At 37.8% G+C, this 27,355-nt stretch overlaps 1 protein-coding gene across 27 annotated transcripts in view; it reads right to left on the bottom strand.

The window, feature by feature from the left end:
• LOC121655283 (neurexin-1a) overlaps positions 1-27,355 on the bottom strand; it is a 275,419-nt gene that overhangs the window by 110,296 nt on the left and 137,768 nt on the right. For 22 of the 27 annotated variants that reach the window (XM_042009831.1, XM_042009843.1, XM_042009825.1 and 19 more), the window contains 7 exons: positions 18,173-18,376; positions 15,204-15,230; positions 10,155-10,277; positions 9,383-9,764; positions 8,064-8,254; positions 6,202-6,375; positions 952-1,071 (listed from right to left, as the gene is read on the bottom strand). In XM_042009831.1, the coding sequence (XP_041865765.1) occupies positions 952-1,071; positions 6,202-6,375; positions 8,064-8,254; positions 9,383-9,764; positions 10,155-10,277; positions 15,204-15,230; positions 18,173-18,376 (1,221 nt within the window). Of the gene's footprint in view, positions 1-951; positions 1,072-6,201; positions 6,376-8,063; positions 8,255-9,382; positions 9,765-10,154; positions 12,608-15,203; positions 15,231-18,172; positions 18,377-27,355 lie in introns of those variants that run through there. The other 5 variants (XM_042009845.1, XM_042009846.1, XM_042009836.1 and 2 more) reach the window with 2 other exon arrangements.

Here is a 27,355-nt window from a genome sequence, read left to right as displayed (position 1 = left end):
GAAACAGCTCTTTTTTTAAGGTGGACATTTAGAGAACATAGCTCTCTAAAAAGCTTCACATTAACAAGTATACAGTCTGTCAAGACACATGCTTACTTCAGTGTCTTTAAGAGAGATTAGTATCCTCAAGATTTGAAATTAAAAGTGTGAACCAAGAAAGCTTTAACTTCTGTGTTGTAACAGCATCATGCAAGCCAGTAAGGATGAATTAATGCATACAAGTAAAATTACAATAAAAAACAAGAGCATTTCTGGTCAATATGGCTAATTTGTTTGCTTCTTGGACTCATTAATGCTTTCCCTAGTAGACCATAAGTGTGTGTGTGTGTAGGTGTGTGTGTGTGTGTGTGTGTGTTGCTCCCTCTAGTGGCGAATTTCTCAAAATTGAATAAGCTCTCACTCAACCCTTGTTTATGTTCAAGCTTCAGTCCTGCAGAGTTGCAAAACCTCCTCAGTAAAAACAGCATGCTGCATAGAGGTTTCATTCTATTTAACAAAGTTAGTTGTATATGGCAGAGGTTAGGATTTTTCTTCTTGAGAGTTTACCAAACAAAAATGACATGTTTTTGCAAATCCATGTTGCTAGGACATGAAAAAAAACCAGCATCAATAAAGAGCTTTTGTGTGAATGCTGTGTGAAAGCACAAGATAAAAATAGACCTGCTGTTAATGACAACACCCACCTTATTGTCTGACACCACCAGTTTCATGAGCCTGATCACATTTAAGACGTTTTACAGCTTGAATGACTCGTGAAATTTGCATGAAAATGTGCAATACTAAATAATGCACTGGGATACCTATAAGTTTAAAAATAAAAGCACTTATTAAAAAAACAAACTAATTCAGTATGAGGGTCCACTTATAATGTGCCTAAACCTCTATGTATGTATGTATTAGACTGAAAATGCGAAAAATCTAAAAGCTAAAATTAAGATTGGGTAATCCTACCATCGTTACACAGAGGTCCTCCAAACGTTGTCATGCTGCAGTCACAGCTGAAGCCCTCCCACTGCTGCAGACACACACCCTGGTTGGCACATGAGTCCTCTTGGCATGTAGTGCTGGGTCCTGAATAAGGAAGGAAATAACAAATCAGTGAGCAAACACCAGGCAGCAGATTCACTGTATATGAAATTAAATGACACGTTGAACATAAGCTTCTTCAAGTGAAAGCATACACACAACAAACAAAACAAGCTGTGTATATAGTCCTATCTTGTAAATCTTCCAGCTGATGCTGATACAAAGTTCCATTGTTACTGAGAATCTGCCTCAAGTCACAGTTAGTTTAACATTATTTAATACACAGGCATAAGTGAAACTTCACAGATATAAACAGTCAAAAACACATTACATTAAGCTCAAACAACTTTAACGCTTAACTTAAACTATCATGAGCCATTTAAATATTACATTTCACATTTCTACACTTAAGCAAAATAAATACCATTTAAATGCAATTTTAAAATCTGAGTTAAAGTATTTATGGATAATCTTTTTCCTAGATCCTGTGTATTTTTTTTTTCTATATATTCATACCACAGATTACAGCAAACATTATACAGTATAAGTCTTTGAACAGTACTGTTGGTTGTGTGGGTTCAGATATCAATTTTCTGGACACCTGTGTAGCACACTGCCTGATTGCAATCTGATCGCCCAAAATGCATTAATATCACCAGCTGTGAATGTGCTCTTGTGGGATGGAAATACTCAAATTATATTCACAAGAGCCCAAATTAATCCACATGCTTGGGCAGCCATAATTTCAATCATACCCTCACTCGTTCTGTATACAGCTGTACAGACTCCATCAGCTGTCTCTGCAACTCCAACTTAATTAGTTGATAGAGAAATTTGGAACAGAAAGGGTTAAAAATGGAATAATGCACTTTCTGTATATTATTTCTAAATTGTCAACATGAAATTATTTGTGATTATTTGGAATTTTTTACAGTTTCAAACTGCGTTTACTGTTATACTAAACCCATTACACACATCTGGATATTTATTTTAGTACAAAACAAACAAATTAAATCTAAAGGTTGACACAACCTTTCTGCATAAATCGCTTCACTTTACAGCCATACCATGATAATCCTAGTGAAACACGTGATGTGTATATTTATATTTTTGTACTTTGTAGCAAAAGTTTGTAGTTGCTTCAGCTACAATGAAGCGAAGCCACCACTCCCTCCCCACCCTCTCTAACCCTACTAAATTGTGCCTTATGGCCACTATGTCATATAATAGATAAATTGTTTCTGATATTTGATTATGACTGATAATTAGTCAATAAACTGGCGACGCATTTTTAGATATTGAATGATACGAGATAAGAATGTCAAGCAAGTGAAATCAATTCTGAAATATGAAAAGTTCTAAAAGCCTTAAACATAGTACATTAATAAAAGTGTTTTGTTGGGAAACCCTGGGCATTTGCATTCACATGGAAGAAACTATAACATCTACCCAAACAAATCTACTCATATCCCACTCTGCAAGCTACTGGACTCAAAGGATCCATTGCTTATGCCAAGAAGGTTCTAGATCAATACCCCAATTAACAGGTAGGTGGAGTACTATGAGATATGAATGAGTGATAAAGAGGATTTGGGAGAATTATTTCATTTCAAATTTATGTTCTTGAAATAATTTCATTTTTATACTAGTTGTCAAAATGCATCTGAACTGACCTTTGTAACTTCATATATACTTTACATTGATATATTTTTTTAACTTCTATTATATATAACTTTCTATTAAAATGCCTAAAATGCTCTTAGACAGAGACAATAACAGGGAAGTGGCATTGATAAACTCTGTGCTTACATGATTAATCAGATAAATTTCATGTACAACAACAACAAAAAAAGACATTTAAGAGCAAATCTGAACATTTTTATAGGAAATGCATGCAGGATAAAAGTTTGTGTTTAAGACTTTTATAAAGGCATGCAGATAAAGAAGTACATATAAATAAATCAAATTCAAGTAAAACAACACAATGAGTGCAACCTGAAACATGAGCCCCTTAGATTTTGATACAAGATAATAATACAAACGCATTTCCATACAAATTGGAAGTTTTATAAAATTCATCAAAAACTTGAATTTGTAATTTTTTTTTTTTTTTTTTTTTTTTTCAGCCTTTATTCCTTAAACACTTTATCATAGTAAATGATTTTCAGTGATCAACTTTATTATTTGATGCCAGAAATTATTTTTAAAAGTTGGAATAGAGACATGTTGACCATTGATTTACATCACCCTTCCTTTTAATCACAGTTTATCCTTTTTGGGCTGTAAGATGCTAATTAATGCAATTTTGCAGGAGAAATCTTAAATCTTGTACACTAGCTAAATACAAGACTTAAGCTGTGTACAGTCTCTGGTTGTCATCTAAATTGCCTCTCCACAATGTGCTATGTAGTGTCAATAGTAGACAGCTCTGGATTGCTGGCAGGCCAGTCAAGCGTGCACACACTGTTTATGAAGCTGTGCTGTTGTAAGTCATGCAGAATGAAGTCTTGCATTGCCCTATATCCACAGCCCTCCTGGAAACAGACACCTTCATGGCCTCACAGGCCTCTTCAAAAAATATTTGTCTCTATATCAATAGTACCCTCACAAATATGCAAGTCATTCATACCATGAGCACCGATAATATTATGACATCACAAGTGCTGGTTTTTGTTCCTTGTTCCTGGTAACAGTGTGGATGGTCTTTTTCATCTGTGGCAAGTAGAACCATCACTTTCTTTTCTTTTCTTATGGACTCATCTAATCATAGAACATGTGTCCCACAAAAGCCCCAGAATTCAATCGATGAACATCATAATAAGTCAGGCAAATACGGCACAAACTTAGATCCCTCAACTCAAAAACTAATTTTAGCAGCTAGTAAAAAAAAAAAATAAAGTACATCTAAATCAGTCCTATGGTCATTTTGATCTGAATGTGCATGTACGGGTATAACACTATGCAGATTAATTCTGTGAACATACAGCTGATATTGTGGAGGTTTTGGGGCTGCACATCGACTTAGAGAACTAAAGTTTGTGGAGTAACTCCAGTCAGTGTTCGTTAGGTGAATTGATTTTGTGCAGATGTGCAGCGATAAGCTCAATCACCTGCCTCATTTTTCACAAGAAAATGTTTTCACCTACTTTAGCAAACTTTTACCAGAGACAGTTACCAGAAAGATGATACACCATTGTTACTACCAGAGTGAATCTCTCTCCCTTCGTTTCCCTCTCAGGCAGCCTCACACTGCAGCAGTGTATTATGAATTTAATCATATATAAGTTGCACATTTAAAACTGCTAGTAACTAGTCTACAGCTTGAAGGTGACAGAAATATTTAATACCCAGTTTGTGGTTTTGGGATGTAGCATTTAAGCAGTTTTACTAGGTTTAAAATAAACTCTGCTGTGTTTGCCCCTTAAACATTTGAGCTAATTCATAAAATCTGTCAATCAGGATGTTGTGTAGACATGCCCTCAGCCTCTCCGTGCAAGGAGCACATTTTCGGGCTGCTTATTTAATTATAAGACATCTCATTACCTGTACTTTTCAATTCTTTAAATTCTTCACAATTGGCTCGGTGGTTTGTAACACATTTGTATTTTCAACAAACACAGTATATAGATTTATCTTTGGTTTACTCGTAAACTAAATGTTTAATGTTTCTTAACAGAAATAAGGTCGTCACTGATGTTTCTGAAAAAAAATTGTCCTTTGGACATTTGTTTGATGAAGTTCAAAAGATTCATCTTATCACAAATTTAATTTTTGGTTGCATTTTATAAAACTTCCCAACACTCAGAAAATGGAGTTTGTGCTTGTATTCTCATGGGACTGAGACCATTCCTCATAGCTGGTGGTGACTGGCAAACTCAGCAGTCATCTTTACTGGAAACATGTGGAAATCGTGGGGGTATGAACTTTGGAGAGGTGGAGGGCAGAAGTACTGCAGATGCAAACGGGGAAGGGATATCAGACTCCGTATCAAACAGACAAAGCTATCTACCTTGCAAGTCAGCTTTCATCAATGCAACTTTTGTCAGCAAAATAACAGGAAAGGAAAAGGCAAATTAAACCAGCTGTTAGTAAGAGCACCAAGAAATCAGAAATGGAGTAACAGAAACAAACTGTGTGAGTAGGAGAGACAGAGGGAGGGAAAGTTGTCCTCAGAAAGAACCAGAGAAGAAACATTAGATGTGTAATAAAGTAACAGAAAGCTAAAAGTATAAAAACAGATATCCTGCATCCCTTAGCAATGTTAAGTAAAACTAAGCATTCTTGTTGTCAGGAGTAGATATTGTTTAAATTTGGAAGAAAAGTGCTTTATTTATACCCTTTTAGCAACTATATGCTTCCAAACTGATTCCAATATAGCAATCTAAAACACATGTTATTGTTATTATGAGCAACTATCATTTCTGTTTGGCACAAAGTGAAAGCAGCTAGTTTGATACACCTTCACAAGTGCTAAATTGGATTAGATTTGAAATACCAGCACACGTAAAGATCAGAAGAACTGAATAGTAAAAGAGCGGATGAATAGTAAAATTAAACTAAGTGACTGATGTTGAGAAATAAATCAAATATTGTCTCTGGATACGGTGCGTACATTAGGCTGGGCAAATGATATTCATGCATGCAACAAAGGCTTCATACATAATTCAAAAGGATTGCTTATGGCAAACTCTCAGATCCAGCGAGCATGTATTGAGTAAAACAAAATGGAGATAAAATGTGAAGTAACAAATATGGCGGAAAGAATAATCAGATTAAAGTGAAACAGAAATGATTGCCTGTGGAAGAGTGTCAGAGCTTGATGCATTCTAACAGAATACTAAAACACTTTATGGATGTTAAATTACATGCCACAGGTCGCCAGTCTGGGTGCCTCCAAGGCTGTGCTTCACAAAGTGTGTGTGTCCTAAGAAATGCATGAGACTGAGAAGGCAGAGCAGCATTGCACTGGTTACACTGATTCCTTAAGACGCTTTTGTGAAAACACTGATAACAAAATATGGTGTGGAATTTGTTTTCTTCTGTAAATGTAAACATCTAAAAATAACCAAGAAATAGAATTTCCCTTTAGCTTCAGAAAGGGCTCATAAACTCTGCTGGCTCAAACTTTTCACCAACAACAAACTCCTTTTCCTAAGTGGGATAAAGATTTCTCACCTTCACATCCTCTCTCTATCTGTCCCACACAATCCAGAGCATCTGACATCAAATCTGGGAGGCGCCCGTTTAGATCGACTGATGCCAGGCAACCCTGAAAACCTTCCTTGGCATGCACCAGTTTGGGCAGCTCCTTGTACATCTCCTTGGCCACTCCACCAATGTAAAGGTTACCTATGAAGAAGTCAGAAATATGACAATGCTGACACCTAGTGGAAATACAACATGACACCAGAAGCCTTAGCTTATCATGTTTGTCACTATAAATTAATTAGCTTCTCACAGTCAAATTGAGGTAGAGTACAGAGGCTTTAATATAATCACCCTCGCTTTAGAAACGTTTTCAATTTTATTTAATTATTTTCTTTCTTTATTTTTCATGTCACATTTTTTAAAGAACACAAAACATTCTTCAAGGTGGAACACTAATTAATTAAACCAACATCCTTCCAGTTATGTTTTTTTTTTTTTCTTTATGTTGCTAATAGATAATTATTTCAAATACCTTTTATCCAAGGCTGGTCTGTAAAGTGTACACAGTCTTTTCTTTGAACACCCTCCTCCACATGCACATCATTAGCCTATAAGCAGGTGAACTTTTTCTTAAAGGGACATTGTGTAACATTTTCTGTTGTTTACTGGCTAAAATTAATGTCTGCATGTATATATGTGTTATCATTGGTGTATTATGACCTCTGCTAATGATCTGAAACATTGTCATGAGCGAAGATTTTTAGATCTGTTCATACATGTGGCGGGTAAGCCGGTAGGGCAGCCCCATGATGGTCTGCCATCTTGACATTAAAGCCACCAGCAAAGGACAAATAGCACCAATGCATAATCCCTGCGAGCCAGCGCACATATATTAAGACGCAGTAGGGGAAGATAAACGAGAGTGGCTCACAACCCCGGCAACCTGGAAAATCGGTTATAGTCACAAAAATACAAGACCATGCATATGCTGCAGCAGCACGGGAACCGTTTTCACCATCACCATCATAAAAGGGGCGTGACCATACGATACAAAAAGGAGGATCAGGCTAGCCTTCCCCAGGTGGAAGGAGCTCAAGAAGGAGAAAGATTTTAAAAGGGATGCTGAAGCTGTCACCTTTCTCCTCAACAAGTAAGTCAACGGTCCTGCTTAAATGAGCCTAAAGCTAACTTTTTTCCATTTGGTTTTATTAGGCAGTGTTGCTCATTACCATGAATACATAACAGTAGATCTTGCTAAAATACACTAGCTTGGTTGGTACAGAAGTGTATATTTACATGGTTCCAGTCCCTCTCATAGTAACGGTGAAAGCCGGCTTTCAGTTGCGATAAAGCCGGACTAAAAGCTGGTGAGAAGGCTTTACAAGCTGGCTTTAACTGTGACAAAAAGCTGGTAGAATTGAGCCCAGTTATCCATTGATATCTGTTCCCCCGGTGAGAACCATTCTTCCTTCGAAACACAGAGGGACAATATCTGACAGCTTGATGGGATGCACTGTGCAATATTTATGAAATCACAAACCTTTTCACCTGAGTGAACACTCCATGAACTATCGGGTGCTTTCATCGGTCTTGTTGAGGCTCTCTGAGACACGCCAGCTACCGTTGTTGCAATACAAGTTTGAGAAAGTGAGGCGCTAGAATGCACTAAATGTTAGAATGTGATTCACAATTCCAACATTAGATGGCAGTAATTTCTTACACAATGTCCCTTAAGGCTGATTTGGTGCTGTAATGAGTCTTCTTCTGCGCTGCTGCTGTATTTCTTCCACTGAAATAATATTTCAGCTACAAACCTGTTTCTCCCAGTTTAGTCATGTGTCTCCAACTTATTGGGTATTTAAAAAATCTATCTATAAATATATACTGACCCTTTAAGTCCAGGTTTTTAGCTCCTGTGGTTGTCTGTGTAGTTATCTTGGTATCAATCTTGACAGTGTGGAGATTGTTGGTGTCCCTGGAGATTATGACATTGTGCCACTGGTTGTCACTCAGTGGTTTATTTGAGTTGCCTTTGATCAAGTGGGCTCCATTCCCCAGGTCTGACACATAGTGAAGGTAACTGGAAGCAGATTTTTTAATGGTATGAGTGGACGTAACAGTATGGCAACATACAATTACAGATGTTATTTCAGACAACCAAAACAAACTCAACTGCTTTCAAAACCCTGATTTGTTTCCATGTTCTTAACAGATCATATCCATTTTGAGAAAAATAAAAATACAGCATGTGTGAGTGGAAAAGAATAATTAACATCTTAAAACTGTAGCAGGAGTAAATGTGCATGGCGTAGGTGATGATGTGTGAATGTATGTTCAAAAGAGTATTAGAGAGTGCAGCTGTTTAAAAAGGCTAATTAATGGCAGGTAGCAGACTTAAAGGGTTCTGGGCTGTGCTGAACAAATCAGCCTTTAATTATTTGGTTTACAGGCAATGTATGCTCATTTAATTAAAATTTATGACTTCAATGTTTTGCACATTGAATGGCCTAACTTCAGGCCTCACTTAGAAGGTTATTCCATAGCCGGATTTCAGCAATAACAAATACATTCTTCTGTAGTTGATTCTCTTTCATGTTGGGTATTAGCTGTGCCTTCATGAAGATTAAAAAGCTCAGTAATAGCTGACAGCTCTCTTGGTAAATATGCTGGTACTGAGGTGATAAGAAGAATAGAAAGTTCCACAGTACTAGCATAAAACGCTGTAAAAGAGAATATTCTGTTTGACAACTGTCATGTGTATAAAAGTTAGATTATTAAAACCATAATCCATTTATACGTATATTCCTACATAAACTTTACCTTCACAAATGTGAGTTTAAAGCTTTCAGCTTTTCATATTTGCTGGTGTCTGTCTTACAAATGTAAAGTGTATGCAAAGAGTACTGACAGCTACAGCTGCAAAACTGAAACATAACTGCCAGTTAGATAAAAACAATCCTCAGTACCTGACACATTTTTTAGTACTGGTTCATTGTTATTTGATAACATGTTGGCAGAGCAATTCAAAAGCGCTGTAGAAGATTCAACTCTGCTGGCAGAAATGACAAACTGTCACTTTAATCTCTAAAAATACCATTTTAAGCACTCAATGCTTTATGTGGCAAAAGTGAAAGGAGCTGGGAGAAAAAGCAACTCACTCCAAGTTTCTGTGCTAATACTCAAATATCATAGGGATGCATTTACTTACCCTTTGACCAACTCCACCACAATGAAGTCATTTCCATCCCCGCTGTTATACAGGATGAGGCCATCAGGGGAGGTGGTTTTAAACTGAAAGAAAAGGTGCATGGAGTAGTAGGCCTGCAGAGTAGTGAGAGTCACATAACTGGAGCGTGACTTGAAGGTGACGGGGTCAGCAATGATGTTCTTGAAGCCAATCATGGCATTGAGCTCACAGTAATCAATGTCACCATTTTTACAGAGGTCTATGTAGGCCATGCCATTGAAGGAGAGGCTCTGGAGGTGGCCAATGAAGTTGGAAGGCACCATGGACATGAAGCGTTTCTCTGTCAAAATGCCCGTCTCAATGTTATGGAACTCCAGCTGGGTGTGATCACCTGCCATTTGACCTTTGATCCACAAAAGGGGGGAGGGAGAAAGGATGTTACTAAAGTGACACTTAACAGGGCACCGCTTTGGAAACAAGAGGTTCACACCTGATCCTCTGAGTATGAATACAACACTTAACAGTTAACACCATAAATTAAACTCTGACAGTCATTAAAACATTTTAGAGGCTATGTATTAGGCAGTATTATGAAAGAAAATATTCTAGTTAAAAATTATTCAAGTACTTTTTTATTCCAAATATACAACTCAGCACCTAATCAGAGCATTGCATAGTACACTTACAGCATTTTACTGCATCTTACATCAGCTCTGGGAGTCCAGAAAAGGTTATAACATATCACAGTTCATATGAGAAAGAAACTGTCTGAAGAGTAAAAGACAAGAAGTACCTTCCACAGGTGTAAGATCATCTACGGTCAGTTTCAAACTCTTGCCTCTCCTGAACACACGTACAGTGTGCCACTCATTATCGTTTAGGTTCTGACCCGCAAAAATGGTCTCTGGACCTTTGCCTGCAGGACAGTCCAAACAACTGTTAACAGACATGTGTAACCACACTCATACGCACACACACACAAACACACGACAGAGAGGCAGGAAAATAGAGGATATAAACAGAATTAGAGAGAGAAGAAAGAAAGAAAGAAAGAAAGAAAGACAGTGAATAAATGAGGCAATTGGACAGAGGCAGGAAACATTAAGGTAAACATAGTTAATGCTCCATAAAAACACATTATTTTGACTTGCATTTGCAGCATCATTAGACAGGGCATCAAATTTCCTGATTCCCACTAAACACCACTATCACTGAAGCAAGAGAACACAGCAATCAGGATGTTGCAACAACATTTGTATTTCTGTAAATGCTTAACTCCTTTGATTATTGTAAACATAAAACAAAATACATGAATCATTCCTTTTTTCCCTCTCAATATATATATTTTAATCTTGTCATACCACTTGGTGGCAGCAAATAGCTACCAAAGGGTTACGACTGAGCAAGGTATTCAGCTAAACACCTCTCTCTTGGTGTAACTCTGTATTTGATTAGTCCAATATCCACCATATGAAATAAAATAATGGTTCTGAAGGAAATACTTGCACAATAAGAGCAGCTTGTTGAATGGTGAAGAAAAGCTTAATAAAATACCTCCAAACCCAGCCAAGGGGGGGGAAAAAAGCAGGGGATACAGAATGTGATTTTACCTACACCTCAAGTAAAATATCACTAATTGCCTTAAAAACTCAAATGCACTTTCATTAAAGCAATTTATAATACCAAATTATCATCTAATTGAACAACATTAACTTAAAAATAACAGAACATTTTTATCATCCCTTCTCTGAATTCCAAAACCATCATGTTAATATTGCATGACATGTGTAACTGCTCGCAGGCAGTGATGGAGATGTCACAGAATCACTGTTGCCAAAAACCTTTAGGAAGAGATTTAGAATTGAATAAAAACCTGAGAAATTGTTCCAAATCTCTGTTATCCGCAGAACGAAAACACCACGCTAATAAGAAATTCCAACATTGGTCAAACTGGAGCAACACATTATTTTTTCATACAGCCTCTGGTCCAGGGCATCTTTGAATTGCTATATAGCTCTGATGTTCTCCTGCTGGGCACACATAACAAAATAGGCCAACGAGGGCATGCCACTGTGACAGTATTAAAATCCCCAGGCACTGGATACCTTGCCCGCTGTGGGGAGCATTTCAGACGGGTGCCAGATTCATTCGCCTGAACCCATTTATGGCTATTTATTTCCTGCTTTTCTGCAATCTTCAAAGCTCCAGTGCAATGTGTATGCAAATCTGAGGATGCCAAAGTACTGGGACACACTCAATCTCAGAGGCACAGTTCTGCTTTGTAAGCACTAAACACCGGGGCAGGATTGAAACCAGACGACTGGCGAGGGATTAAGGAGGAGAGATATGAAATAATGGGATGGAGTTGGACTTGAAAGCATGCTTGATCTTTGCCTTCCATCATTCTGTCCTTGTTGCTCTCCAAGGAGGAGAAAGAGAGAGGGAGAAAAGAGTGCAATTGTATCAACACGAATATTCCTGCACAACATCCAGTAGTATAGGTGCTGGTTTAACACCTATGCTGGAGACTGTAGCCAAATCAACTAACTGCTCAACAGGCTTTTAGTTTGCCATGTGAAATTTTGTTCAGGGCCATAACTGTTGGTGATCTATCTGCAGTGATGGATCAATAGCGAACTCTACCAACCTCCCCGACCTCAAGTCTATGTGAGCAGGGTGTGACACAGTATGGCATTGGACGTTGCAATTATCTACTCAATCAGCTCAGGCTAGCTGGATGACAGGCCAGATGCTGGTGCTACCTTCCTCGACACTGTGACTCATATTGGTGGAGGAAAAATGAGATCACTGACAAAGCAGCAAGTAACAGCACTCAAATGCTATGAAATAGGAAGAACATAACTGGGCTAACATGCAGGGTGCACAGCTTAGATAATTATTACAAGTTAAATAATGTCATTTCAATAACTGATGATCAATAATTTTTTTTTTTTGTTTTTTTACAAAATTTGTATTAACAGTTTATTTTTCAACATTAACAGTGTTGGGTTATTTTCAACATTAATCAATCAAATCGACATCACATAATGGATATTTTAATTCCTAGCAATGACCAAGTTATCAAATTCGCTACCAGTAGGCTTGACAATAAAGTCCACATGTACGCCATTTGTAAGGAGGAACATTACAGAAATGTTTTACTTGACTAAGTCACTGCAGCCATAGTAGGTAAATAAATAAAGAGATAAATGTCCCTTAATTCAAAGTGTGTTAGTGGTTTTTTCTAGTAGTTATTTACTAGACACTGGTTACAATGAAGGCACTTTAATGTTGTTTAACTATTTGCATCTTATTGCAACCCCTGTAAGATGTTTATGAAACATGTGAAAAATTAAGATTAAAAATTGATATTGAGATACATGAAAAAGAGAATTAAGCTCAATGTACTGAATTAGCTCAGCACTGTAGCAGTGTGTGTAAAAAGCAAAAGAAAGAATGTACTAAATAAATGCAGACAATTTCCATTTAAATTCAGCAAACCCCTGAGTGGTGCAAAAATCCACTGCTCAATAATTGTAGCAAATAAACCAAAGTCTTTTGGATGATAAAGCAATAAGTACCGCACCCCAAATGCATCCTCCTATTAAGCCTAACAAACACAAAGGTGTAATACAACTGTAAAAAAGTTTTCGGGAGCTCTTTTATGCCACATGAATAAAAAAAACAACACCAAACACAAATGTGTGAACAGTATAAGTTACAGAAGAAGTACCTCAAGATGATGCCTGAGATGGTGATATTCTCCTGGAGAGAATAATCAAATTAAAATGCCCTCATATCCACATCCTGGCTAAAGTACATTGTAAAGCATGATTCACCTACTGTTTAATGGCAGAGCCATTTGCGGAAAAAAAATAGAAAATCTGTCGCAAGATATTTTCAATTTGCATTTTTAGTTTGGTGTCTCTCAGTGCCTGTTAACAGTGTTTAAGTCCAAGTGGCAGTGTTGTCTTCAGACAGCTCCGGGCAGCCCCAGGGAGCCTCGGTTCCTAATTGACAGTGATGTGTTCTTTGAGTCTGTGCTGAAATTCCTCATCTACCAAGATGACCGGAGCTGCAGCGCCTGACAAGGCACATTAATTAACAATAAAAAAATAAATAAAAAGGAGAAAAAATAACAGTCTAGAAAAAGAAATGAATTGGACTCTAATTTTTCATGAGTGGAAATGTACTGGCTTAACACAGTACTTTCCAAGAACTTAAATTGTACATTTTTCCTTTGACACCTGCTGTTTCTGTGTTCTACAATTTACTTAAATGGTTTCCTTTTAGAACATAATCACATGCTGGCAGGATCAAAATATTATTGATTTTTAGCATGTGAATTAGATCCAACACTCTATTTTTAAATAACATTAAAATTTTGCAAAAAAAAGCCTTTTAAAAACTGCTCCTCTTAAGTGATTAAAGCAACTTTACAATATAAAGCTCTCAGTCTTAATCCACTGCATAGGCTACTTGATAATTACAGATTTATATATCTAGTTTATAGTTGCAGAATTAATAAAGATAGAGATAGAGTGGAAAAAAAATTGATTAAAATATGAAATATCAGAACATCCAATGATGTGTGAGTATGCACAGATTATGCCTTCACACTATCCTCATAATGTGAGAGTGACCTTTTAAGGAGGTGGATGAGGGAATTAGAGCTTTTTATCTGCATACACAAACAAGGGATGCAATTCAAGATGCACGAACAATGCTATTTAGCATTTAGAAAGGTGTTAAGAAGGGTTGCCTTGCAAAAGCATGTCTGGAGGTCACATCATGTGATTGTGTGTGGAGGCGTTTTGTTGTGTATGACTCAACTTCTCATCAAGCAGTGACCTTCAACTACTGTAGCATTCTCACATAAATAGATCCAACACTGGTGTTTTCAGACACCAGTATATATATATATATATATATATATATATATATATATATAGTGTGTGTGTGTGTGTGTCTATTATATTTGCTTAAACTGTTTTGCTTAAACCAAATTTCTGTTGGTGTCTCTTCACATTCATTAATCAGACAAACAGTTCACGGATTATGACTCTAGAGAAGTAATTATTAATTCATCAGTGTTCCTGAATAATAAATGTCAGGGACATTTACCTCCCAAAATATTGCAATGTAACCCTTTAGTTTAAACACACACATACACACACACACACACACACACACATGTATCAACCGTGCTGGATATATTCATTCTCCCTCCTGTTTCATCCCTTTCTTTCTGCTCTGTGAGGCAGGTTAATGACAATAATAAAATCACACTCTGTATTTCCTCTGCACTTTGAATGGCCTCATCAATTTACAACTGGCGTGAAATACTGAAGAGGAAATTAAACCAAAAAAAAGGGAAAAAGAAAGAAGATAAGAAAGCAAGGGGAGACAGTGAAATCATGCATGTCTAAAATGCCTGCACTACTATAGCATGCCACCTGAATTCAAGAGTGAAAAGGTTCATTAATTAGAAACAGCTCAGTGTGTACAATAACAGCTGACTGCCATATTCAGGTTTGTCATTAATTTAAGCCTCCCTCCATTTTCACTCCCCCGCTCATTTGTATTTCCAGACATCAGCAAGAATTCATGTTCCTGTATCTGTTGAAACTCGCTTAAATGACGTGTAATACCGACGCAAGACTCAATACACTTTGATTCAATTCCCATTACTATAGTTTTAAGAGGTTTAATTTCAGGATCATATATTATTACACCAAGAAAATAAAAAGCAAACGACTGTGAAAACATACGGAATAAAAAACAGCAAGAGTTAGAGAAAGAGAAGAAAAGAAAAGAAGAAGAAAGATGAACAGTCACTTACTGGATGTACAGTTAATCCTGATACAATCTAGATGGGGAAGAATAGATGAGAGATAAATTCATCTTTCAATGTTACAGCTGCAGACATCATTAAAGCATACAGTCCACCCCTCTGGGGACACACACATGGACACTGTCCGTCCTCTGATGCTCTCACCCATAACCTCGAGCTGCAGCAAGCTGGTAAAAGCACTGCAGTACTGAATAATTTATATTATTACCTGTTCCAGCAATGTAGAATAGAGTCAGTAGGAAAAAGGTTTTAGTTTATTTTATATTGTATTGTCTTTTCATGCAGCCAATTTTTTTCCACAGCAAACTGTTGGACTTTTGTGTTTACTTTTAGGTGACGTCATCAGATTTTGGTCAGGGTCATACAGGGCCAACTGGAAGGTATTCTAACTTTACCTTTCTTTCCATCTGTAAATCCATCCATCTATTCATCTACCTGCTGATGCAAGATCATCTTTAAAACACTGTCGTGGGATTTTTAAACCATTGCACAAATAACTAAATCACATGACGGTTGTATGAAACTGAGCAGTGTATTCCAGACTAATATAAAAAATAAGGAATTAAATTTAATTAGGTACTGAACTTAGTTTTTCTTCCACTTTTCACATTTTCCCTCTGCTAATTTATTTGACAGCTTGTTGAGGTTTTCAAATGAAACATATGGTCAGCTTATAAATTATGATGGGTTTGTTTCAAATGAACATTCTCTATGCTGCTGCATCTGCCATAAAAATATAAACACAATATTACGTGTTTCATTACCAGTACATTTTGTTGATAGTACCTAGAATGTGCTTTTAATGTGCTTGCTTCTATTTATTTATTCTGAACATTTTTTCCAATAGTTTTTAAAGGAGGCACAGCGTTTTACCACTGAGACCAGGACATTCTGCTTCATGCTAATACCGTCTGCATACAAAAAGGTGCTCATAATATACAAGTCCATCTTTTACTGATACTAGTTTAAAATCAGTAAAACAACTAGATGCAGCACTAAAGTTATATTCTTTTAGATATATATAACAATTATCATGATTTAATTTGACATGCTGTACACAATGCAAGCTGAAATATTTTTCTTTTTTTGCACATAGAGTTTATATGACATCATTTTTATTACAGAAAGATACCGAGGAATACAGATGAAACTAGATATTCCATGCATTTATTTTTTTTCTCTTTTTTGGGGGGAAGAATATTGGTATCGTTTATCATTTATTGGTATCCATATTGAATATTGGCCAAAAATCCAATATTGTGTATCCCTACTATAAACATATCATCCTAATTCTACCACTAAAATTCAATTTGGCATTATTGTATCAAATCCCATATCGATCCAACTCTGTAAGTTACTTTATTCTTTCATTTCCAACTCTGAGCTTGTGCCCAGAGAAAGGTGACCCAAATCGACTTCCCACCCTTCCTTCCTACTTGGCCCTGCTTGTCATGTGTTGTCAACCACAGCAGAAAAGTGGCTGCAAACAGCCAGAGACCAACACTTGCCTACCCTTACAGGGAATGCTCTGCTTATTTGAAGGAGGGACAAGGAAGACAGGCTTCAAGAGCTCCTGGCCAGAGATGAACTCCAAAGACACTTAAATGTGTCAAAAAGATTTCAAAAGAAAACACAATAGGGTAGCCTGTTGTTTTCATCAGAGGGCATCTTTTTGAAGTTGCAGTGATCTAACTTGTCAGCTCTGTCAGGGTGTGGCGCTGTTGTCTTCTGCGTTGGGACACGTGCTCTTTTTGAGGCTGACAGCAGACAGACTTGTCTGCTTTGCATGCACAGCTAAATGGCTCCACTTAGGGAGCCCATTTCTGTTTAGCCAGTGGAAAGGAGAAATAGATGGCTATCATTTCTGCAACACTGCAGTGTTTAAGACATCTCAAACTTTCCACAGGCATCAGTGGATTCTTCCATGTGCATATAAGCACACATACATTCTCACACAAGAAAGCCTGAATGTCAATGTCTTTTTAATTTTCACGTTTTGTTTCAGGCAGAGGCATGTCTCTTTTAGTCTCCACTTTTTGTGCACTCATGTATTCCTCCGAACATGATAAAAGGGTATAGGTGGATAAAATCATTTAAAAAAATATGTCTGTGCAGGATGTTGTTGGGCCAAACCTCTAAATGTAAGACTGTTTTGCATTAAATTACCAGTGCAGGGAGTTGCAATATCATACACTCCATCTCCAGAGGAAATACCAGCCTCATATAAATGACAAAAGGATGAATCTCAGCTGGAGTGGGTGTTTTGACAATCTGGTATATTATGTAAGCGTGGAATGCAAACTTTCCTTCACCACTTGAACTACTGTAATCTGAATTGATTGGCTGTAGTATAATTTGGATGAGGTTCAGCTGATGCACTTGGCATTCTTGGGTGGTAAAGTTTTATAAACAGAAATAAATAGACATATTGGGCAACCAACAACCAAATCAAATAAAATTAAATAATACTTTCGTACAAATTTGTATGTCATTCCCTAAATTGTTTCCCTACATTTTTCATCTTTACTCCAACTCTTCCAGGTTGAAAGATTCTAAAGAGAGAGTCAAGAGTCGGGTTGAGGTTTGTGAATGTACCCTAAAAGATTATTACATTTTCATACATTTGAAATTTGAAATGAAACAGCAACACAAGCAAATGTTTGTGCAATAAGGACAATTTCTTTCATAGCAGTACACATCTTTTGCAGTCAACTATGTTATTGCAAAGAGTGGGCAGCGAGCATTCCCTGTTGGGCAAAGGTAGCTGTGTGCTCAACTGGCAGTGAGCCTAGAGCCGCAGACTTCAGACCTTGAAAGTCTGTATAACCTCCCCTTCTATTCAAAAAGTAAATAAGAATAGCTGGTGTCTGTGCGAGGGGGAATTGGAATTCATTTTAAAGTGATATCAAGCTGGATTTGTCTTTGCTGCTGCAGTGTGTGTACATCCAAGGCATTACCTAAATTGACTGTCAGGCGGACCCGACCCCCCTCCAGCTCTAGACGCAGGGTGTCAGCAGAATCCCGAGATGTGGTGGCTATTAGGATCCCATAAGCTCGCTGGGAGCGGAATCTAAGAGACACATCCTCAGCTTCTGTGTGCATCACCACTGGAAGCTGGACCTTCATGAACTTACTGCCATCATAGCTGAGGATTGTTGCCTCTGCAGAGAAAGAAAAGAAGGAAAGACGATGAGTGGCTGCTATAGTGCTATGGAAAACCAATGACCACAGCTGTCAGCTCAGTGTGAAATGATGTCCTATTTGTTGATGCAGCTTAATGGAGCAACTATCAATCAAGTTATGAAGGAATGATGACAGAGTGAGGTTACAAAAGCACTGAAATATACTGAAGTATTTCTGGATGTGATTCTCGGACATCATTTTGATGGTTTCACGAATCAGGACAAATAATCTGGCCTTTATCAGGCCCTAAAAATGGAATAAATCCAACCTCACACAAACATCAGCAAAACATTTCACACCAAGTCCTAATTCATTAAACAAAAACTGCAACCACAAAGCATAAACGGTGTGAAATAACTAAGTATAAACCCCTAAATTCAGCAGCTTGTAGAAATACTTTTAAAAGCAATAACTTGAAGAAATCATTTCCAGGGTGATGTCAGCCTCTAACATTGTTGTGAAGGAACTTCATCCCACTCATTCGGTTCATTAAGGTTTGTGGGCATCAGTTTCAGGTTCTGCCAGAGCACTTCTGCAGCACCTTGATTGATTTCTTTTTCACTGTAGATTTGTTGCTGTATCTGGGATCAGTCTTTTGTTATGATCATCCAAGCTTTAGCTGTTGGACAGATAGCTTCACATTTCCTTCTAAAACACATTAGAATTCAAAAGAGTACTTGAGCAAGTCACCCCTTGTTTTGGCATAATTTAAATTTTTTATTTTATTTTAATCATCATTTTTATAATTATTATTTATTACCTCAGGTTCAATTTTTACCAGGTAGTAATAATGACCTGTCAGGTATTCAAGGGTTATCTTCAGTCATCTGGCATCACAGGTGGAATTCTTTTATTCTTTATTCGGTGTAGTAAGAACTAAATAAAACATAAAAGGAATACAGAAAAGTGTGAAACCAAAAGGGTGTAGGCAGAATGTAGAGCTTATATAGAGCCTACCTGGTATCAATGTAAAAATGTGAACACAGGAGTAAATTTAAGAAATTTCATTCATAATACACAATATTTATAATAAGAGCAGCTTATCAACTAACAACTATTATCCACAACACATCTTTAGAATTTCTTTTGTCAAAAATATTTTGTCATTTCTATACATGACTTGGATCTGTGATTGACTGGGACACAGTCAGACAGTGAAACAACCAGCAAGTGGCCAATCAACTTAGACTATGTCCACACAGCACTGACGCCGGTTCAGGTGTGAAAACAGTGTGAAAACCATGGCGACAACTAGAGAAAGGCTTCAACATCCGCACGAAACCACTGTAGTATATACTACAAGGCTGTGGGGGGCGCTATGATGATTAACACTCCAAAGCTAGAATAAGACGTAGCGCATGCGCAGATAATGACATATTTGCTTGCTTTTTATTGATGGTACAGTAGTGCAATACTGTGTTGTAAAAACAGTGCATTTTGGTGCTAAAGCTGTACACAAGCCAGGACTGTCTGAAACAGCCCCACAACACAGTTGGTAATCAATGCCATCATTGTTATTGTATTTAGTGTGTGTTTGTCACATTGATGTCAGTGGTGCAGTTACACTGTCCACAGACAGTGGTGGTTTCAAACCTATCCAACTTGGTACCTGGTTTCACACATGTTTGGGTTCATGGAGGCTAATCCTTGGCTTCATGGGGATGAAAGGGTGGTTTGCTAAAATACTTAAAACTGCAATTCGGTGTCATGGGGACGACCCCTTAGATGACTCAGTACTACTGGGCTGCAGGCCATTGGACCAATGCTTATGTCCAACTCTTATTTAGGTTACAAGACTTTAATACAAAAAAAGGAGTGGGTAATTTCAAAACCCACCATATAAGTGTCTGTTAATGGTGTTGTAGTGGAACACTTTAGCCAGACCCAGAAGACCTTAGGATTTATGACCTAACCCAAAACCTCCTTTTCCTCAACAGATGGTCAAGTGAGACTCTGCCTGGTACCACCAGCATCAGTGAACCTTGAGAGTTTATCACATTTGGTTCTGCCCTTCCAAATAGGATTAAGTTCAGATGCTAAGTGGTACATACAAAAAGACCTTTGAATTTCAAGAGTCTTTCCTTCCTACTTTGAAGACTATAAATCACTGAGTCTACCATGACCCTTTTTCTGACCCCTGCTGAGAAGATAACAATTAAACAACCACTCTCAAGGACCAGACTGGGTTTTATCAACAAGACATGGAAAGAAAGAACATTTTCCTCTAAAAAAAACTGATGTAAATGCTGTGTGCTTTAAACTGCATTTAATGTTTTGATTTCCTCATATTAACCTTTTTAAGTTGTTCCATTCCTCAGAAAATACAAAAAGGAATTTCATTTACAATTCTGGGGCGATACATCACAGTTGCAAGAGAGTAAATTCTTACATGGAGTTAGAGCGCCTTCAAGCAGACAAGACCTTAAGAGTCTTTGGTTTTATATATGTACTTAACCTATAATGGAATAAAAGAAATGTATATATTTCAGGCATCAAGAAATACCATGGACCAAAAAAAGTATTTTGGTTTAAGTTTGCTATTCCTTTCAGATCCCCAGACAACAGAACATTTTACATGTGAAAAAGTAATAATGTTTTAATTAATTAATTAATCTTTCCCTTTCACTGTTTGATGTTAAACATGTGTTCTTTTAACTACAGCTAAAGTCAAGAGTTGTTAATCTATTTCATTAGTATATGTGTGCTATTTAATATTTGTAAAGGTTAAAAGAATGGAAAAGTTTAGTATTAAACTTACAGGCAATAATTTGATAAATACTCACCTCTGTACCAAAATCCCAGTGCTTTGATTGGACAGAAGGTTCCTTATATAGTTTTATTCTTACTATATAGTTTTATTCTTACCTATATAGTTTTTATTCTTACCTGTATTGATGCTTAATTTATGTCAATATTTATATATATATTTTTTTTTGTTTCTTAAGTGCAATTTTGAGGGGGCTCTGAGTCCAAAAATTCCATTGCAGGTAGTGATGTTTCATTGTTACCTGTATATGACTAATAAACTTGAAACCAAAAAGTTCAAACCAAAAGAAAATAAGTTTTTGCCTTGTCCGTTTGTGCCTTACTCACTTTTCGTTGCAGTTGTGTAAGTTTTTATTTTTCGTTTATCATTTAAACCAGGAAGTCATTGCTAAGCAACTGATGCAAACTCCTTCCTTGTCAGTGCAAGGTATTCTCATTTTACTTTTCTTTTGTTTTTTCCCCCGTGTTGAGCAAACTTTGTGAAGCCAGCCCAAAAGCCAGCCCAAAGTTCAAACTTTCCCATCTTTTCAACCTTATCAGCGTAATGGTACCAATTGCCAACAAAGCCTTTATTTTGATGTTTTCATGATCTTCCTTTCTCTACCTGAATTCTGCCCTTCTTTGAAGTTGTTTTCCTTACAACTCTTTACGGAAGTGCCGCTGGTCACCGTAAAGTGCTGCTTAACTATTGCCATACTTTTCTTTTATGCTGATTTCCTGCTAATATTTGATTACCAAGGCTTACTTTGGAAGAGAAATGTTCCTTTAAAAGAGAGCTCACTAAATGTAGCATTTAGAGACTGATTCATTAAATATCTATCGACTTATATAGATATAATAATTCATGGCCTTCCCTTTTTGCCGTGTAATACGTATAAGAGGGGTGGTCCACAGGCAAGAGTTTTATTAATATTAATTGTTTTTAATGTTAATAAAATGTATTCAATTTTAATATTAATATTTCATAATACTATTAAGGTGCTATAACGCTAAATATTGTTACATTGTGTTCCCAGATATGTCCACAAAAAGTAGTGTGTAAAGACTTGTCACTTGTCTAGCATCACATCACACTGCACGCTGCAGCTGACAGCTCCCCAAAACCCCTGTCCTATCTTCGCAGAGCCAGCTCAGGTTATGGACTCTGTCCCAGTATGTACCTGCCTCCGTGTTGTGTGTATTCATAGACAGAGTCAAGCAAATGCCAAATGACAAATAAACATTTGTTTTGTAAAGAAATAAAAAAGAATCAGTTAATACAAGTCAACAGTTTATATTCTCCAACAAGGCAAGTGGTAGCACTGCATCTACAATGTCTTTATGTGCAATATAATAGCAAAAAAAGGCCAAATGGACAAATTGGTATTGACTGTGTAAGGGGGAAAAAAAACAAAAACAAAAAAACCAAAAAACAAAAAAACACAAGCAATAAAATAAGAATGGTGACTTAAGTGTAAGGATCTCTAGTCCTGTAATATTGAGCTTCTGCTCAGGGTGACTGCATTTACTCAAAGCATTAAGCACCCGTCCAGAAGAATGCTGGGGAAATTGTTTAACGCTGGCAGGAGGCCGTAACAACATTTCTGGTATTGTAACTAAACCATAACCCAATAACAAAGCTATTACTGCAGCTGCAGTGCTGAGAGAGATAGAAGGCAGGTTGGAGGGAGATGGAGTGCAGAGGGGTGATATGGTACCAATGTACTCACACCACCTCATCACCACTTCCTCCTAACACAGAGCCAATGTCACATCCATCCCTTGGGATGACTCCGTCACATCCCTCACCCAAATCCAATTTCTCCTCGCCCTCCTAGGGTATGCTGTAGATGACGGGGCGTGTGACAAATGAGTTCTCTACTGAACTGTCTGCTTCCTGCCAGGCAGCTAAAGCAAAGAGCTGCACCCTGAAACGGCTAGAAGATGCCAGGAAAAATGGAGCAACTTTACTTTAAAATACTTGAAAAAAATCACAATAATATTAGCTCAGACCTATTGAGGGCTCATAGTTGCAGCAAGTTAACTTGTGTAAGTAACTATGCTCCATTTAGTACAGATATAAAAGTTCATGTGCCTTATATCTGGAACAAATGGTAGACTCCCATGTTAAAAAGACCAGCGTCACAGCAGAAATAAACATGTTTAAAGCCGTGTACAAAAAATAATATTTTAGGATTAATAGTATATATAATCTTGAAATTCAGCTTAGGCAAGGCAAGGCAAGGCAAGGCAGTTTATTTATATAGCACATTTCATGTACAGGACAATTCAAAGTGCTTTACATAAAACAAAGATATTACAGATATTTAGAATAGTGAAAGGCATCAACACATAATCAACACATAATCACAATAAAATAATAAATTACATTAAAATGATTAAAAGCAAGATAAGTTAAAAAAAAAAAAAAAAAAAAAAAAAAAAAAGCTTAATTAGGGGTGTTTCCTTTGATTGACAGGTTTCCAGTATCAGCAGCAAGACGGGAGCGTGTAGCACAACAGTGTGCCTTAGCTTTAGCCCACCTACCTCCGTTAGCTGGTTAGCTACAGTTGCTCCGGGTTAGCTTGGTTAGCTCTTAGCTACAGGCAGCTTGAAGTTTGATGGGTGTCAATCGTCCACCCCCACCTTCACAGTCCCCCTCTCAGCTCCACCTCTTTGCCCAATTTAGGATTTTCCGGGAATGACAACATGCATAGTCCTGCCAAGATGCAACGGTGGGAACCAACCGATGAGCTTCAGTTCAGCTCTTCAGAAACCTACGCGTGACGTCACGGAGGTGCCGTCCATCTTTTATATACAGTCTATGATATAGCCTTAAAACAGACTTAAAGTACACCCCCTGCTTTTTCCATAACTCCACCCACTGCCAAATTTGAAAAATGCATGAAACTACAAGAGTTGGAGTGGGAGGTGTGGGGTGATCAGGGAGTGAAGAGTGGGCGGGTCAAGACGCACAAGCAGAAATAATTGACAGACAGCAGCTCAGCAGCTACTAGCAAAATGCAAAGTGAGATTCACAAAGCACCTACACCAGAGAGCGGTATTGGAGGTTGAATGCTTTTTACCTCCAGAGTCTCCTCAGCTACACAAGAACAAGATGGTCCTAAACTGTATCAGTCTGAGCCGTTAGTGCTGTTGTGCTGGCCTGTCAGCAGCTCCAGCAGGAAGCTGCAGGAAGTGCCGCTCTAAGTTTCTGCTGCTACGATGTAAGCTGCTGTCAGTCACCAGATGAGGATCAGCAGGTTAAGAATAAAGTCCGGTGTTACTTTTACACCCCTCAAAAGCACAAATCCGTGGTATTGCAGGAATATTTCATCAGAAACTCTGTGAAAGAAATCTGAAACTAGCAAATCTACACCTTATAAGTTTGTATCTGCCCATCCGTGCATTGGTGGGCGTGGTTTTCTATGTCTGCAAGGCGAGGACCTGCCTTAGCATCTGGGGGGAGGGGACTGTGGGGTTTTTAAAATTTTTCATGATGTAAAAAAAGCTCTACATCACGAAAAACAAAACCTAGTTTTACCCCGCAGAGGGTGTTCAGAGCTATTTATAACCCACAAAATCCATTCTTTAAATTAAATTTTTAATAATACAGATTTTATCAACAGTATATGTGGTCACATTTCATCACAATTAAGTATAAATGTCTTGTTTACAGCTCAAAAAACACATTTTTGGGTGCAGTATCCCATCAAATTCCATCCCTTAAAGTCGCCTACTATTCCCAGTTGTGGAACAGTACAGTCTGATGGCATTACTAAAATAGTTTCTAAGCCTCTCTGATTCAGGAGTCTGTTGCTAAGGGGACTCCTTTGTGATGTAAAGGTAGTGATCAGAGGAGGGATGTTATCCAGGATTGCTCTGACTCTGGTCATGGTCCTATTCCCCAACACTGCCTCAACAGAGTTGAGGCTCAGTCTAACCAGAGTCAGCTCTCTGAATAAGCCTGTTCAGACTCTGTATCTTTTTGTTTTTTGTTTTTTTTTGGAACTACCCCCCAGCAGATCACAGCATAGAACAGTATGCTGGCAACACCTGACTTATAAAAAATATACTGGGGCTTGGAGCAGATTTCCAAAGCAGCTTAACTTCCTCGGGAAGTATATCCTGCTTTTCCCCCTTTTTAGATGGCCTCCAAGTTAGCAGCCTATTCCAGTTTGTTGTCCAGCTGCAGACCCAAGTATTTGTAAGAGTTTCCCACCTCCACCTCCTTCCCCTTGAGGGCCACAGTCTGTGAAGGCTGGGGTTCCCACCAAAAGTCCAGTATGATCTTCTTGGTTTTGGAGATGTTTAGCTTAAGCTTGTTGTGGTGACACCACACTACAAAATCCCCTCCTCACCCTTCCTTACACATGCTACAGTACAATCAGAGAATTTCTGAAATTGAGGGGGAGGACGGTACTTTCTGTTCAGGGAAGTAACAAATAAGGCTGTGCTACTAACAAGGAAGGATGGGGTAAAGGCAAACAGGCACGCAGTTCATCTTCCGTTCTCCCCCAAGGAGAGCAAGCTCAACTGCATGTCACAGGATTTTGATGTCCTACAGTACCAGAGTACCAAGCTCAACCTAATTCAAAATTTGCTGGAAAACAACTGCCAAAGGCCTTTGGAAAATATGTTTGACAGCCATAATAAACAGGAAGAAATGGCTTGGAGATATCATACATAATTCAAGGGAGCTCATGTCTTCTTCACTGCAGCCTTACTTGAAAATATAAGCATACATAGTCCAAGAAATAGACTCACTAGCTATTAAAAGTGTGAAAACAACCTGGGAGGTGAGTGGATTTTAACAGATAGGAAACCTATTTTCTTGCTCTACAGAAAGAGATAGCAACATCATGGCCCACTTCACATCTGCTGCTCTGTGACCATACAGCAAATTCATTTGAGCTACGAAATGAGAGCAAAAATAGAAAATAGATCAGTTCAGACTGATGGAATATGCAGCATGAGCTTGTGCTGTCAGGAATGCATGCGTGCCAGCAAGACAGTAACGATTTAGTATGCTTAACATGAGGTTTTTCAGCCCAACAAAGATACTAAAAGAGAATTAAACTTAGTTTAATGATTTGAGTTTATTTGTCAAAGTCTGTCAGCAGGAACTATTATCAGCACCAGAAGAGACCAGGCATCCAAAACTCTAATCTACAGTTTAAATACAGACCTTGAAAATTAGTGTGAAACTAAATTGGATTTTTGCTTGAATTTACATATTTCAAAAAATCTGATTGTTTAACTTGAAAGTTAAACCGAAGCAAGTGTTTCTATCACTAGCAAAAAAAAAATCAACCCACAACACTCTTGCAGTATTTTTTCAACCAACTTTTGATGCATCTGTGTTCATTGCTGAAGGGCATGGGACAACCAGTTCTCTCTAATTTGTGACTGTAAGTGCGGTGAGCAGTGACTAACACACAATTGGCTGACAAAAGGGCAGGCGTGAAATATGTTTTAATGCTAAAACTTGGCTATATTTTCTGTTACGGACATTTAACAATCATGCATTCTTCACCGCTTTTCTTCAGCGTTTGCTTTGGATCAATGGTAAAAAGCTGTATGCTCTCATAAGCAACAAATTTGCTTAAAAAATAACATTTTTCTTTTGCTAAACCAATTCACATAACGATTTAAATATTCTCTACTCAACGTTTTCAAGCAAGACATGGAGATTTTATACTAATAATGTCATTGCTGAGCATTTAAAAGCTCTGTGCAAAGTATCTACTTACAAGTGCAGATGCTAGCAGGGTTTATGTGCATGTCTGGCACATGTGGTTAACAGTGAGCACAGTGTGTATCTACCTGTATTGATCCTCAGCATCTATCATTATTCATAGCAGGTATGTGTAAACACTTATCTGGAGCTCCCTGTCCCTGTGATATAAGGCAGATGCTGTCAGTGCAGGCATCCAGCATGTCATATATCTCATTAGGGAATATGTGCATGTGCTGCAATCAACCTACTACACCATCTGGGAGGCTGCTTTAGCCTCACACTGCAAGACTAATATTTGGGCCAATTAGCAATTGGAGGAACAATGAAGGGGAAGACATTTGGGATGCAACGGGGGGAAATTGCTTTGTCTGCTTAATTAAAATGTCTCAAAATAGGGTGAGCTGCTCCATGGTTCTTTTCTGAAACTCCGCCTCCTGTTTCTTTGACTCCTCGCCTTCCTCCTCCTCTACCA

The sequence above is a fragment of the Melanotaenia boesemani genome, chromosome 16 (assembly GCF_017639745.1).
Source record: "Melanotaenia boesemani isolate fMelBoe1 chromosome 16, fMelBoe1.pri, whole genome shotgun sequence".
NCBI classification, from domain to species: domain Eukaryota; kingdom Metazoa; phylum Chordata; class Actinopteri; order Atheriniformes; family Melanotaeniidae; genus Melanotaenia; species Melanotaenia boesemani.
The sequence above is the reverse complement of the archived record's forward strand: the minus strand, read 5'-3'. Positions and strand labels throughout refer to the sequence as shown.